The sequence below is a fragment of the Podarcis pityusensis genome (genome assembly GCF_964106645.2).
Source record: "Podarcis pityusensis genome assembly, chromosome: W".
Taxonomy (NCBI): Eukaryota; Metazoa; Chordata; class Lepidosauria; order Squamata; family Lacertidae; genus Podarcis; species Podarcis pityusensis.
The window spans coordinates 16,950,255-16,964,187 of NC_138045.1; the positions used below are offsets into that span (position 1 = coordinate 16,950,255).

The 13,933-nt window shown below is 46.3% G+C and overlaps 1 protein-coding gene across 1 annotated transcript in view; it reads left to right on the forward strand.

Moving 5' to 3' along the window:
- Positions 1 to 488: 488 nt before the first annotated feature.
- The window catches only part of LOC308467755 (PABIR family member 2-like), a 41,369-nt gene continuing 27,924 nt past the window's right edge, over positions 489 to 13,933 (forward strand). The window contains 3 exon segments of the mRNA XM_080989465.1: positions 489 to 760; positions 6,283 to 6,361; positions 13,578 to 13,634. Coding sequence (XP_080845591.1) covers positions 654 to 760; positions 6,283 to 6,361; positions 13,578 to 13,634 — 243 coding nt within the window. The 5' untranslated portion in view covers positions 489 to 653.

Sequence of the window (13,933 nt, forward strand, 5' to 3'; positions counted from 1 at the left end):
ATAGAGCAGCAAATCACTCTGCGGTAAAGAGCTTGCCCCGCCCTCAATGGGCGGAGCGGCAAGGGAGAGCCGCGGTGACGAAATCATGAGGCTCGCCTTCCCCCCGCCCGGGCTTTTTTTCTTTTGCCCCGCCCTCTATTCGGTTGAGCATGCGCAATCGTCGTCGGGAGCAGCTCCGGCCAGATGCACGCACGCGTAGAGGCCGACATGCGCAGGAGCAGCGGGACGCATGCGTGAAGGGGCGGCCCGCTTCTCTCCCAGCAGCCGGGCGATTCAACAGCCCGCGCATGCGCATCGCCTACCGGCTTGCCAGCCTCCAATGCCGTGCTTCGGCGAGACGCACGCGCAGAGGCCAACGTGCGCATGCGTGAAGGGCCTGCCCGCCGTTTCCCTTCCTTTCGCCCAGCAGCCGGGCGATCCAGCTGTCAGCGCATGCGCAACGCCTACCGGCTGGCCGGCCTCCGCCTGAGGAGACGCTCCGACGCCGCTCCTGCTGCGAAGCTGAGGCGGCGGCGACGACGGGCTGGAGGAGGAGCCTCCTCCGCCGGGCAAGTTCTTCGCGGGCACTGCCATGCTTCTCCCGTCACAGCTGGGAGGCCGGGCCTGAGGAGCAGCAGCCGAGGCCGCCCTCAGTGAGCAGGCCCGCCGCCGCCATGGCCCAGGTCGAGAAGATGGAGTTGGACCTGGAGCTGCCGCCGGCCGGGAGTGAGGGGGGCGGCCTGAGGCGCTTCAATAGTGCCCCACTCATCCACGGGCTCAGGTGAGGAACGGGCCCTCCCGCTGCTCGGGGATTACAACTCCCATCATTCCTACCGCACGGGACCGGTGGTCAGGGATGATGGGAATCGTAGTCCTCGAACAGCTGGAGGGCCGAGTTTGAGTCTAGTTCAACCGGTATCCCAAGAAATGGGGCACTGCGCCAGGAAGGCGCCTTCTCCTCTTGCGCCTGGCCATTCGCAGGAGGAGGAATAATAATAATAATAATAATAATAATAATAATAATAATAAAAAATATAAATTTGTATCCTGGCCGAGGCCGGGCTCAGAGTGTCTAACATCATAAAAACAACACAATGTGCATAAAAACAGACATCAATCTTAAATCTAAAATAAATCTTAAAATTAATTCAGACAAGTTAAAATCTGGGCAGGTGGTGATTATCAGGTTGGAATTGAGAGTGGTTAATACTTACCCTTAAAAACCACGGGCACGGAGCCCGTGGACATGGGGACTCGGCTGGCACCGCTAGCGCCCTCCCGACTCGTGAAGGAGCCTTTTTAAAGGCTTTGGATCGGGTGCCGGGGAGTGGCGTGGTGCTTTGAGTCCACTGCTTCCCCTGCCGAGCGCAGCCGCATGCCATTCGACGGAGAGCGCTGACTTCTTCCATTGGAAATTTGGACTATCAACAACAACCCGTGAGTAATTGGGAAACCGGGTACAAAAGGAGAAAAAAAAGAAATTTTTTTCGGATTCGGTCCGAGCGGGGGTGATCTAAAAAGGAAGTCAGTCCCCCCCCGATTGTAAACATTCTAAAACAAGGACTGGGTAACCAAGATCGAAAGAGAAGTTTATTGTTGACAAAAATCATTAATTCCACGATAGGAAATTACAAGAACTGCGCTGGAGGAGAAGAGTGGAGGGAGAGAGGGAAAATGCAACCCCCCCTGGGAACCGGGGCGATTCGTAGAGCCTGGCGAAGAGAGACGGAGACTTTGACAGCTGTCAAAGTAGCTGTCAAAGCTGGAGAATATAAAGAGGACTTTGTTACATGGACTTTGCTGGCTAATTCTGTTACAATTTGACACAATATGGATATAAACTGTCGGAAAATAAGGAACAACAATTTGACTTTTGGATTAGAGGATATAAAGTTACTACAATCCCCCTAGAGGGGTTTCGGGACATTACAAGTGGTCGTACGTGGAAAATCACTCTGGGATTTGTACAGGACTTATCTTCTGGGAAAGCTGCAAAACTGAAATAGTATTTTGTCTACAGAGGTGTTTACATTAAAAGGAGACAATAGAATTTTCTATTGAAGAAAGGAAGGGACTGGACGTAAGTTTTTGTTCCTGAACAACAAACCTCTGTAGAGATATCAGATCTCGGAATAAGAACGTTTTAGCAGCTGAACAATACAAGAAACCTGAGAAAGTAAGGAATAAAAAGAACAAAGGACTAACTACGACACGGAAAGAACAATGGGAGGAGCAGCAAAGACCAAGGAAATTAAAGGCCTCTATTAGACTGGATTTTTGAAGTTAAACATTATTAAAATAAATAAATTAAAAGAAAGCCAGCAAGGTGGAATGGGAAAAATCTGGCCATGGACTTGAGACCTCCAGGCTGACAACATATAGACTGATGGACATGGGGAATTCAAACCGGGGAAGGGAGGGGGGAGTTTTGGAATCCAAAGGCTATGTAACCATCTTTTTGAACCTTCTTATATTTTTTATCTTCTATTTCTTTATATAACTTTTGTATATTATGGTATTTTGATTTGGCATGTTTAAAAAAAGGGAATTCGTGGAAGGAAATTGGGGTAGATCTTGGGGAAAAATCTTTTTTCTTTTTCTGTTAATGATGAGGGATGATGGTAAGATTGTATAATTTAAATTGGTTAATGGGTTAAACATATTAAGTTTTAAATTGGGAGTGAGAGCTTGTGGAACTAAATTAATGAAAGGGGAATATAGTCGGGAGGGGGAGGAGGGAGTCCTAGAAAGAAGATAACGAAAGTAAGGCTCTAAATATACTTTATCTTTTCTTTTCTGTTATATTTCTATATTATTGGAAACTCTAATAAATATGATTTAAAAAAAAAAAAAGAGAGTGGTTAATACTTGCCAAGACCAACTGTTTCCACTGTTTAAAATAATAGTTATTATTTCAAAAAGGGCATTGGGGTCGGTAGGAACAGAAAGGAGGCATCACACCCCCCCCCCCGAGGTACTGTCACCCTTTTGGCCCTCCAGCTTCTTTGGGACTGCAATTCCCATCATCCCTGACCGCTGGTCCTGTGAGCTAGGGGTGATGGGAGTTGTAGTCCCAAAGACGGCTGGAGGGCCAAGTTTGGCCATGCCTTCTCGAAATGAATGGGCGCGCAGAGACTCGAGCAGACCAAGATCCCTCGTGTGCGACGAAGCCGAACTTGGGGTTTGTGTGGGTATTATGAGACGTATAGGATGCCCAACTACTGCGCTTACAGACCCAGAGCAGAAATGTGAATATTGTTTATAGGCACCTTGCTTGTATATATCCCGTATCTTTCGCTCTATATGACACACTTTTTCCCCTCCAAAAATTGAGGGGAAATGTGTGTGCGTCCTATGGAGCGAATGCAGGCTCCTTGGCTTCAGCGATAGCAACGCTAAGCCTCCGAAGTGCAGAGGGAGCGTTCCCTCCGCACTCCGGAGGCTTCGCGTTGCTTTCGCTGAAGCCTGGAGAGTGAGAGGCGTCGGTGGGCACCGACCCCTCTCGCTCTCCAGGCTTCAGGGATAGCCGCCTGAAGGCCATCCTGCTGTGTTCTGGAGGCTTCAGGTTCCTTTTGCTGAAGCCAGGAGAGTCTTGCTCTCCCGGCTTCAGCAAAAGGAACCCGAAGCCTGAGGAGCGCAGTGGGAACTTGCGCTGCGCTCGGAAGGCTTCAGGGATAGCCGTGCGCAGCCCCTTTGGCAGGGAGAGGCTGCGCGGGGCTAAAGAGGAAGCCAAAACCAAGCGGGATCTATTCCGCTTGCTGTCTTGGCTTGTGCCATAGCCGCGTGCAACCACTCCGGCAGGGAGAGGTTGCGCTGGGCTAAAGAGGAAGCCAAAACAACGAGCAGGATCCATTCCGCTCGCTGTCTTGGCTTATGCCATAGCTGCGTGCAACCCCTCCGGCAGGGAGAGGCTGCTCAGGGCTAAGGCTTCTTTAGCCCCGTGCAGCCTCTCCTGGCTGGAGAGGTTGCGCGCAGCTAAAGAGGAAGCCAAGACACCGCTGTCTTGGCTTGTGCCATAGCCGCATGCAACCCCTCCGGCAGGGAGAGGTTGCGCGCAGCCTGTACACTGCTCTTTGGGGCTGGGGGGGAAATGTGATTTTCCCCCTTGATCTCCCCCTGTAAAAACTAGGTGCCCCCTATGGTCCGGTGCGCCTTATGGAGCGAAAAATACGGTATATATGCGATGGAAGGCTTAAAAGTGGTTTTTGCGCCAGGTGAGCTGGGGGTTCCCCTGGAGTAAAAGCAGGGTGGATTTGATTTAAATCAAATCAATTTAAATCACGATTAAAATCACTAGTCAGTAAGGCTTGATTTAAATCCTCTTTTTTTTTTTTTTTACAGAAATGTTCAACCTTGCTGAAATCTTCTTCATATTGACAACCAGAGGAAGGTTTCGTTTTTGGAAGAATAAATTTTCAGAATAGTTTTTACAGTTACATCAAAAATGACTGATTTGGTTATACTATTAGAAATACATACAGATAATTGTGAAATTATTGTTTCTATTTGGACATTGTACTTGATTGGAAGGAGAAAAATAATCATTTCCTTCATAACAATTTAAACAATTTATTTCACTAAAACAATAACATGATAAACATGATGGGCCATGCCTGGTTTAAAGCATACAGTTAAAACACAAATAAAGGATCTGGAGAGCACATTGGAATGTTGTTCTACTTTACGCTACCTAAGGTCACAGGGAACTGGTATCCTATAGACCAGCGATGGCCAAACTCGGCCCTCCAGCTGTTTTGGGACTACAACTCCCATCATCCCTAGCTAACAGGACCAGTGGTCAGGGATAACGGGAGTTGTAGTCCTAAAACAGCTGGAGGGCCGAGTTTGGCCACCACTGCTATAGACGTCTGTTACAATGGGCAATTACAGTGGTGCCTCGCAAGACGAAATTAATTCGTTCTGCGAGTTTTGTCGTCTTGCGATTTTTTTCGTCTTGCGAAGCACGGTGTCGGGAAAGTTTTGGAAAAGCTTCAAAAATCACCAAAGTCTTTAAAAACCTAAAAAAAGGCTACCACACTGTGTTCTATGAGTTGCTCCTCAAAGTCAAGTCGCAACTGTATTAACGGTGTTAAGAAAAAGGAAACAAACTTGCAGGATGTTTCCGTCTTGCGAAGCAAGCCCATAGGGAAAATCGTCTTGCGAAGCAGCTCAAAAAACAAAAAACCCTTTCGTCTAGCGAGTTTTTTGTCTTGCGAGGTACCACTGTAACCTGTTGATATCAGTGGGGCTCCTGTTTTGTTGGCATCTGTCTGTCTTGGGAGACAATAGAGGACTGGGCCTGTTGAATGGCCTCATTCGTAATAATTTCAAACGGAGGGCTTCTTGTTTCACAGCTCATACTCTTAGCCAACATACTGCTATTCCACTAGTAATTAATAATGCTAATAATTTATTATTTATATCCCGCCCATCTGGCTGGGCTTCCCCAGCCACTCTGGATGTCTTCCAACCGAATATTAAAAACACAAGACAGCATCAAGCATTAAAAAACTTCCCTAAACAGGGCTGCCTTCAGATGTCTTTTAAAAGTCAGATAGTTGTTTATTTCTTTGAGGGAGGGCGTTCCACAGGAAGGGAGCCACTAGCGAGAAGGCCCTCTGCCTGGTTCCCTGTAACCCCATATCTCTCAGGGAGGGATCCGCCAGAAGGCCCTCGGTGCTGGACCTCAGTGGAACGGTGGGCTGGAGACGCTCCTTTGGGTATACAGGATCGAGGCTGTTTAGGGCTTTCAAGGTCAGCACCGACACTTTGGATTGTGCCTGGAAACGTCCTGGGAGCCAATGCATATCTCTCAGGACCATTGTTATATGGTCTTGGTAAGGTTTTATTTTACACAAAGGTTCAGCCTCGCTGGCATCCTCTTAACACACTTTGAATTGTGCCTGGAAACGTCCTGGGAGCCAATGCAGGTTTCTCAGGACCGGTGTTGTATGGTCTTGGTGGCTGCTCCCAGTCCCCAATCTAGCTGCTGCATTCTGGATTAATTACAGTTTCCGGGTCAGCTTCAAAGGCATCCCCACATAGAGCGCATGGCAGCAGTGTGGCCAGGATCCAAAGTGCTACAGGTGGTATTGTGCTAGCTGTGCATGGGAGCTACATATTTGTATAGAGCTAGCAATATGTGTGGCACATTTTAGAACAAACCAAGCAGCCTCTTCCAAAGTTGATAGTCGACATTTGGATGGGAGAGAAGAGGGTGGGAAGGGAAGAGTAGTCAATCAGGAATTTAGAATCGTATGTAAGACAGCTGCATAACGTAATAGATGCTTTCGCTTCTTTCAGTGACAATTCCCAGGTCTTTCAGCCTCACGTCTTGCGCACCCTCTGGAACAGCACAACGGTTGTGAACCGGCACAGCATGGTAAGCACTGGTGAGGTACAAAGCGCATTCGAACCCCAGGGGTTTGTGGAAGAGGGAGGCTGTGTGGGAGCCTGACAGACAGGCGGCGAAGGCCCCGTTGCATTTCCATCAAAGCTGAATTGGTGGTTGTGCTGTCAGCCCTTGACTCTAATATTATTTCATGCATATCAGTTGATATCTTGACCCTCCTCCATGAAAATAGCTGTTTACTTGGCCGTTTTCCTATGTTGTGAAGGCTGAAATTTCAATTCAGTGGAGCAGGGTCAATATATTAACTGATATGCATGAAATGTCAGAGATAGCTATATAATCCCTAGTGTAGTAACATAAGACCTTTGGAGCAGGCATTTTTTTAAAAAAAGTTTTTTATGAACCGCCCTAATCAGAGAACCACTTTTTGAGGTGGCAAAAGTGATGTCTTCATCGCCAGTTGCAATTTCCAGCTCCTGCCAGCCAACTCCATCAGGAGGAGGCCATAAGGCATCATCTTCTTTCGTGATTTCACCATCATCAATTATCCTCTTTATTTGTATTTATTTTTGTTCAAATTTTATTCATTTTCAATCACAACCTTCCAATTAATGACAAATCAAATCAAACCAATCCAGATTACAGTAATAGCAGTGCACCAATTATATATTCCAATTGTAAAAAAAAATTAAAAATTGGGACTTCCCGTGTTCCAGATGTCTGGAGATAACAGTCCTCATTCGCATCTCTGCATTTCCGGCTATTGTTCAAATTCAATACTAATATTATCCACCCTCATTCTGAATCTGATCAGTCGTCGTTTCTGTGGCTCACATCTTCTGTAGCAAAGCTTTTATGCATATGTATTATGCATATTGTATTTTTTCTGTGATGTTAACCGCTCTGAGCCTGGCTCCGGCCGGGGAGGGCGGGGTACAAATAAATTATTATTATTATTATTATTATTATTATTATTATTATTATTTTGTTAACACACAGGAGGCATGTTTTTCCCCTCCCCATCTTATTCTCTGCCCAATTATTTGGGTGTTCAGTCCTCTCTCCTTTGTTTGTCAAGTTCTCATTAAAGGCACTGGGCTTCATTCCAAAAATAAGAGTTTTTAAATGGCAAGTCAACAACTTCTCTCTGGTGTCTCCTAATGAGCTGGTGTCCGTGTATGTCTGTATATAATGCTGTGTTGTGGGGCATGCTTCTTGGCTGTGTATTACGTGGAAATTATTTAAATTCCTCCAAGAACAAAAGGACCCCCCCCCAAGCTCCTCCGGGTTGATCATCCTCTTTACTTCTTGAGTACGCATGCTTCTTTTCTGATCCAGACATCATTTTTACAATTGCTGCCGTTTGCATGTCTCAGTTTCTCATCAGGGCGGAACTCGAACTCGAGTCCGGACTTCCTCTCGTGCCCGACATAATCACGCAAATAGAAATTGCAAATAGAAATATGGCCTGCCAAGAATCCCTGCTCTGTAGCGTAACTATTCATGGCATATCTCAGGACTGGAGTTGTTGAGCTTTTTTTACACTTCTACCCCAAAGCTGTTGAGCTGTTTTTCAGATGGAAGTTGTAGAGCTTTTTTTAGGATTGATGCTGCTGACCTTTTTTTACAATTTTAACCCAAAGTTGTTGAGCTTTATTTAGGATTGAAGTTGTGCTTTTTTTACGATTTTGCCCCAAAGCTGTTGAGCTTCTTTTAGGATTGAAGTTGTTGAGCATGCAGTAAACTTTGTTTCCTCTTTCCATGACTTTTTGCAAGATGAGGAACTTGCAATTTTCTGTCTTGCAAAGAGGCAAGCTGATAGCATTTTCAATGGCAGGAATAAATTCAGCTAATTTTGCCCCAAGATTGAATTAGCTTTAGTATCAATCTCTACATGGTAGGCTAAAGTGTCAATCATCTCCACCAGATAAACAGATGAGCAGTGAGAAGAATAAGTTTTGCAGCTGAAATTCCACATATAAATAATGCTTCAACTCTTCTTAGCCACCAATGAAGGTGTTTTCAGGTTCTATCATTGTTAAAATATTTAGAGTACTGTATTTTTCGCTCGATAAGATGCACTTTCTTTCTCCTAAAAAGTAAGGGGAAATGTCTGTGCGTCTTATTGAGCGAATGTGTGGGCCCTGGAGCCGGCTGGCCCAAGTGCAGCGGCGAAAATCAGATCGCGTGTCACAGAGGAGGGAAGGCTGCAGAGAGGAGGCTGCTGGGGTTCCTGTATCGGGCATACTTTGGTGTGTGTGTGGAGGCGTGTGAGTCGTGTTGCTGCACGGGAGAGCGCATGGTTAAAGGGGGAGCTTGAGTGTCCTTGTGTGTGGAGCCTCTCAATCTGTACGGCATCCCAAGGCTACCGTCTGTTCATCAGCCCTGTTCCCCTTGCCTAATTATTGTAGCGCCTTCCTAAGGATTCAATTGCGACTCCTATTTTGTTTTGCGCTCCCCGCTGCGTATGGTTTTAACTGGGCGATTAAAGTCAGCCGCTGCTCTGCTCTTTTTGTTCTTGTCCCTTTCTGGCAGGGAGCGCACAGCCGCAGTGAACTCCTTTCCTGCCCTCTGCCTCAGGGTCTTACTGCCCACCCTCTTTTGTTTTTGGTTGATGTGTTTGCTCGGATTGGGCCAGCAATGGCCCATTCCCCTTGCTCAGAGTGTCTGCTTGCTGTGAGGTGACGCAGCTAGGAAGGAATTAGCAGGCAGACACGATCGTTTCCCCTTCCGTTGCTCAGCACAGGCTGTGGCAGCGTCACCTCACAGCAAGCAGACACGCTAAGCAAGGAGACTGGTAGCAGACAAATGCAACAAAGAGCAGGGAAGTCCCTTGCCCTCCTGGCAAGCAGAGGGGAAAGGATCGCGTCCTTCCTGCTAATTCCTTCCTAGTCACCCTGCGCGCAGGCTCCAGCCCACCCGGCTCAGGTTCCGTCAGCTAGAAGCACAACTGACAGCTGCTGCTGCCGCCGCGCCTCCTCTCCGTGCTCCAGTGCTTCTGCTGCTGCGTCCAGGGAAGCATTCTAGGGAAGCGCAGGCAGCCAGAAAACATGCAGGTGGGAGATAGAGAGAGGGGGCTGGCTTGGGGGGGGGGACTTTTGCTTTCCTTTCCTCCCTCCCGTTAAACCCCTCTCCTGCATTGTTAGCCAGCTCCTTCTCCACACACCCCTCTCGTGCTCCTTGTCCCTTCTGTGTTTTTCCTTCCCTCCCCACTTAAAACGTGGTTACAAAGCACGGATCCACATGGATCCTCAGGATCTTTGCATTGGGTCACCCCAAATTCAACATCAGATCACATAGCATGTCCATGGGTACAGCCTGTACCAAAAAAATCATGCACCCACTGTTGCCTGGGGCCGCAGTGGCGCAAAAATGTGGTTACAAAGCACAGATCCACATGGATTCTCAGGATTTTTGCATTGGGCTACCCCAAACTCACCGTCAAATCACATGTCTGTGGCCACAGCATGAAGCACAAAAATCATACATCATTGTTTCATTCAGAATATTTTTTTTCTTGTTTTCTTCCTCTAAAAACTATGTGCGTGTTATGGTCAGGTGCGTGTTATAGAGCGAAAAATATGGCAATATTACCTTCCTTTGCAACAGATTTATATGATGGAGTTTGATCGCATCTGCATGAGAGAAACTGTCATTCCTCTTTCCTTTTAAGAAGAATGAATATTCTTTCAATGCTGTAAAAATAAGGGGTTTTCAGGGTCACATGCCTTGGAGCAGAGGCTGAGTGGTAGTGTATTTTTCCTCCATTAAAATGGGTGGAATGCATATCTACCATAATCAATAGTCCTGGGGAGGTTACAGCTGTGGAAATATTAGTGTTCTTCAGGGTGGATTTGATTTAAATCAAATCGATTTAAATCACGATTTAAAGCAGTAGTCCATAACGCTTGATTTAAATCCTTTTTTACAGAAAGGTTCACCCTTGCTGGCATCCTCTTCATAAAAACAGAATACTGAAGGTACACTTTAACAGGGTGGATTTGATTTAAATCAAATCAATTTAAATCACTATTTAAATCACTAGTCAGTAAGACCTGATTTAAATCCTTTATTTACAGAAAGGTTCAACCTTCCTGGCATCCTCTTCATATTGAAAACCAGAGGAAGGTTTCATTTTTGGAAGAATAAATTTTCAAAGTAGTTTTTACCATCACATCAAAAATGATTGATTTGATTCTACTATCAGAAACACATAGATCATTATGAAATTATTGTTCCTGTTTGGATAACTTTTCTGCTGTACTTGATTGGAAGGAGAAAAATCATCATTTCCTTCACCACAGTTTAAAACATTTATTTCTCTAAGACAATAACATGGTAGCATATGGATCCGTGTTTGTTAACTGATGTGGTTAAACTATTAGAAATGCATTGAAAGATAATTATGAAATTATTGTGAGGTTTATTCTGTGTCCAGGGCAGTTGTTTATCAGCTCCATCTGGTACGCAGGCTGAGACCCTACCTGTCCGCGGACTGTCTCGCCAGAGTGGTGCATGCTCTGGTTATCTCTCGCTTGGACTACTGCAATGCGCTCTATGTGGGGCTACCTTTGAAGGTGACCCGGAAAATACAATTAATCCAGAATGTGCTAGCTAGACTGGTGACTGGGAGCGGCCGCCGAGACCACATAACACCGGTCTTGAAAGACCTAAACTGGCTCCCAGTACGTTTCCGAGCACATTTCAACGTGTTGGTGCTCACCTTGAAAGCCCTAAACGGCCTCGGTCCAGTATACCTGAAGGAGCGTCTCCACCTCCATCGTTCTGCCCGGACACTGAGGTCCAGTGCCGAGGGCCTTCTGGCGGTTCCCTCACTGTGAGAAGCCAAGTTACAGGGAACCAGGCAGAGGGCCTTCTCGGTAGTGGCGCCCGCCCCGTGGAACGCCCTCCCACCAGATGTCAAAGAGAAAAATAACTACCAAACCTTTAGAAGACATCTGAAGGCAGCCCTGTCTAAGGAAGCTTTTAATGTTTAATAGGTTATTGTATTTTAGTGTTTTGTTGGAAGCCGCCCAGAGTGGCTGGGGGGACCCAGCCGGATGGGTGGGGTATAAATAATAAATTATTATTATTACTATTATTTAATAAGTTAACCGTTTATATTTGGACAACTTTTCTGCTGTACTTGATTGGGCGGTCCATCTGTTAATGGACAGCCGTCCTGACTCGGCCCCAGACACACTGATCAGATGTTTGGAAGCTGTGGCTGGATGGTTACGTGGGAGCCGGTTGAAGTTAAAGCCTTCGAAGCCAGAGGTCCTTTGGCTGGGTCGGGACAATATGGGATTGGGGGGCCAACTCCCACCTCTTGCGGGGTTGCAATTAGTGCCAGCGTCATCCATTAAAAGTTTGGGTGTAATCTTCGACATCTATGAAGGCGCAGGTTGCAGCTATAACAAAGGTGGCATTTTTTCATCTCCGCCAAGCTAAGCAGTTGGCTCCTTACCTCTCTCGCCCTGACCTCGCCACTGTGATCCATGCAACGGTCACCTCCAGGCTTGATTATTGTAACTCACTCTACGTGGGGCTGCCCTTGAGACTGACCCAGAACTTCAGCGGGTGCAGAATGCTTGGCTTCTCGCAGTATACCTTCAGGTATACTGGACCGAGGCCGTTTAGGGCTTTAAAGGTCAGCACCAACACTTTGAATTGTGCTTGGAAACGTACTGGGAGCCAGTGTAGGTCTTTCAAGACCGGTGTTATATGGTCTTGGCGGCCGCTCCCAGTCACCAGTCTAGCTGCCGCATTTTGGATTAGTTGTAGTTTCCAGGTCACCTTCAAAGGTAGCTCCACGTAGAGCACATTGCAGTAGTCCAAGCAGGAGATAACCAGAGCATGCACCACTCTGGCGAGACAGTCTGCGGGCAGGTAGGGTCAGATGGAGCTGATAAACAGCTGCCCTGGACACAGAATTGATTTGCACCTCCATGGACAGCTGTGAGTCCAGAATGACTACCAGGCTGCGTACCTGGTCCTTCAGGGGCACAGTTACCCCATTCAGGACCATGGAGTCCTCCACACCCGCCCTGTCCCCCCAAAACAGTACTTCTGTCTTGTCAGGATTCAACCTCAATCTGTTAGCCACCATCCATCCTCCAACCGCCTCCAGGCACTCACACAGGACCTTCACCGCCTTCACTGGTTCCAATTTGAAAGAGAGGTAGAGCTGGGTATCATCCGCATACTGATGAACACCCAGCCCAAACCACCTGATGATCTCTCCCAGCGGCTTCATGTAGATGTTGAAAAGCATGGGGGATAGGACAGAACCCTGAGGCACCCCACAAGTGAGAGCCCAGGGGTCTGAACACTCATCCCCCACCACCACTTTTGGAACACGGCCACGGAGGAAGGAGCGGAACCACTGTATGACAGTGCCCCCAGCTCCCAGCCCCTCTAGATGGTCCAGAAGGATGTTATGGTTGATGGTATCAAACGCCGCTGAGAGATCCAGCAGAACTAGGAAACAGCTCTCACCTTTGTCCCTAGTCCGCCGGAGATCATCAACCAGTGTGACCAAGGCAGTTTCAAAGGCAGTTTCAGCCCCATGATGAGGCCTGAATCCCGACTGGAAGGGATCCAAATGGTCCGCTTCTTCCAGGTGTGCCTGGAGTTGTTCAGCAACCACTCGCTCAATCACCTTGCCCAAGAATGGAAGATTTGAGACTGGGCACACAAAAACTTTAAACAAATCCTTATTTCCTGATGAATAGCCTTTGGACTATAATGTCACTTAAATAGAAAATCTTGACAAAGATTTTTTCTTCGAAAGCGTTTTATTTTCAAAATCCGATTTACCGTATACCATGTATAAGACACCCCCTATTTTGGGGGACTCCAAATTAAGCAAACACCCCTCAGCACTACCCGTGTAGAAGACGAGCCCCAATTTTAAACCTATATTTTTTGTAAAAAACCCTAGTCTTATAGATGGAAAAATATGGTAAATCCAAAAAATCCGATTTAAATATTTTAAAAATCCGATTTAAATATTTTAAAAATCCGATTTAAATTATTAAAAATTGATTTTTTTATTTTAAAAAAAATCATTGATTTTAATCCACCCTGGCATTCTTACTATACAATTCTGTGGGCAGTTTTTATTAGCGGCTCATCTTTCCTTCTTTACAAAGTGGCATGCCAGGTTCTTGAGTGAGTGTTGGCTTTCAGCCCAACCAAAGCAAGGTAACTTCTGAAAGGTCTGTGTCTTCCTTCTCTCCCACAGCTGGTCTCTTCCTCTACAATTTGTATTCCCAGCAGCCGACTCCATCAGATCAGGAGGGTAAGCAACATTTCACTTCTACAGGCGCTGTCATCGAAGTACAAACATATATAAAGGTTCTTTGGAATTGGTCTCAATAATATCTCGGTTATTCGAAGAAAACAATTGTTTTGCAGAAATTAAGACTATAATGGAAATTGTTTGAAGATTATATGTCCAGACACTGCTCAAAAAATAATACGTTGATATGTTTGGATTAATGCTTGTAAAGTCGAGTAAGAATAAATAATAATAAGTTAAGAGAGTTAAGAAACAAAGATATAAATTGCAATGTGAAATACAGTAATACTGTACAAAAG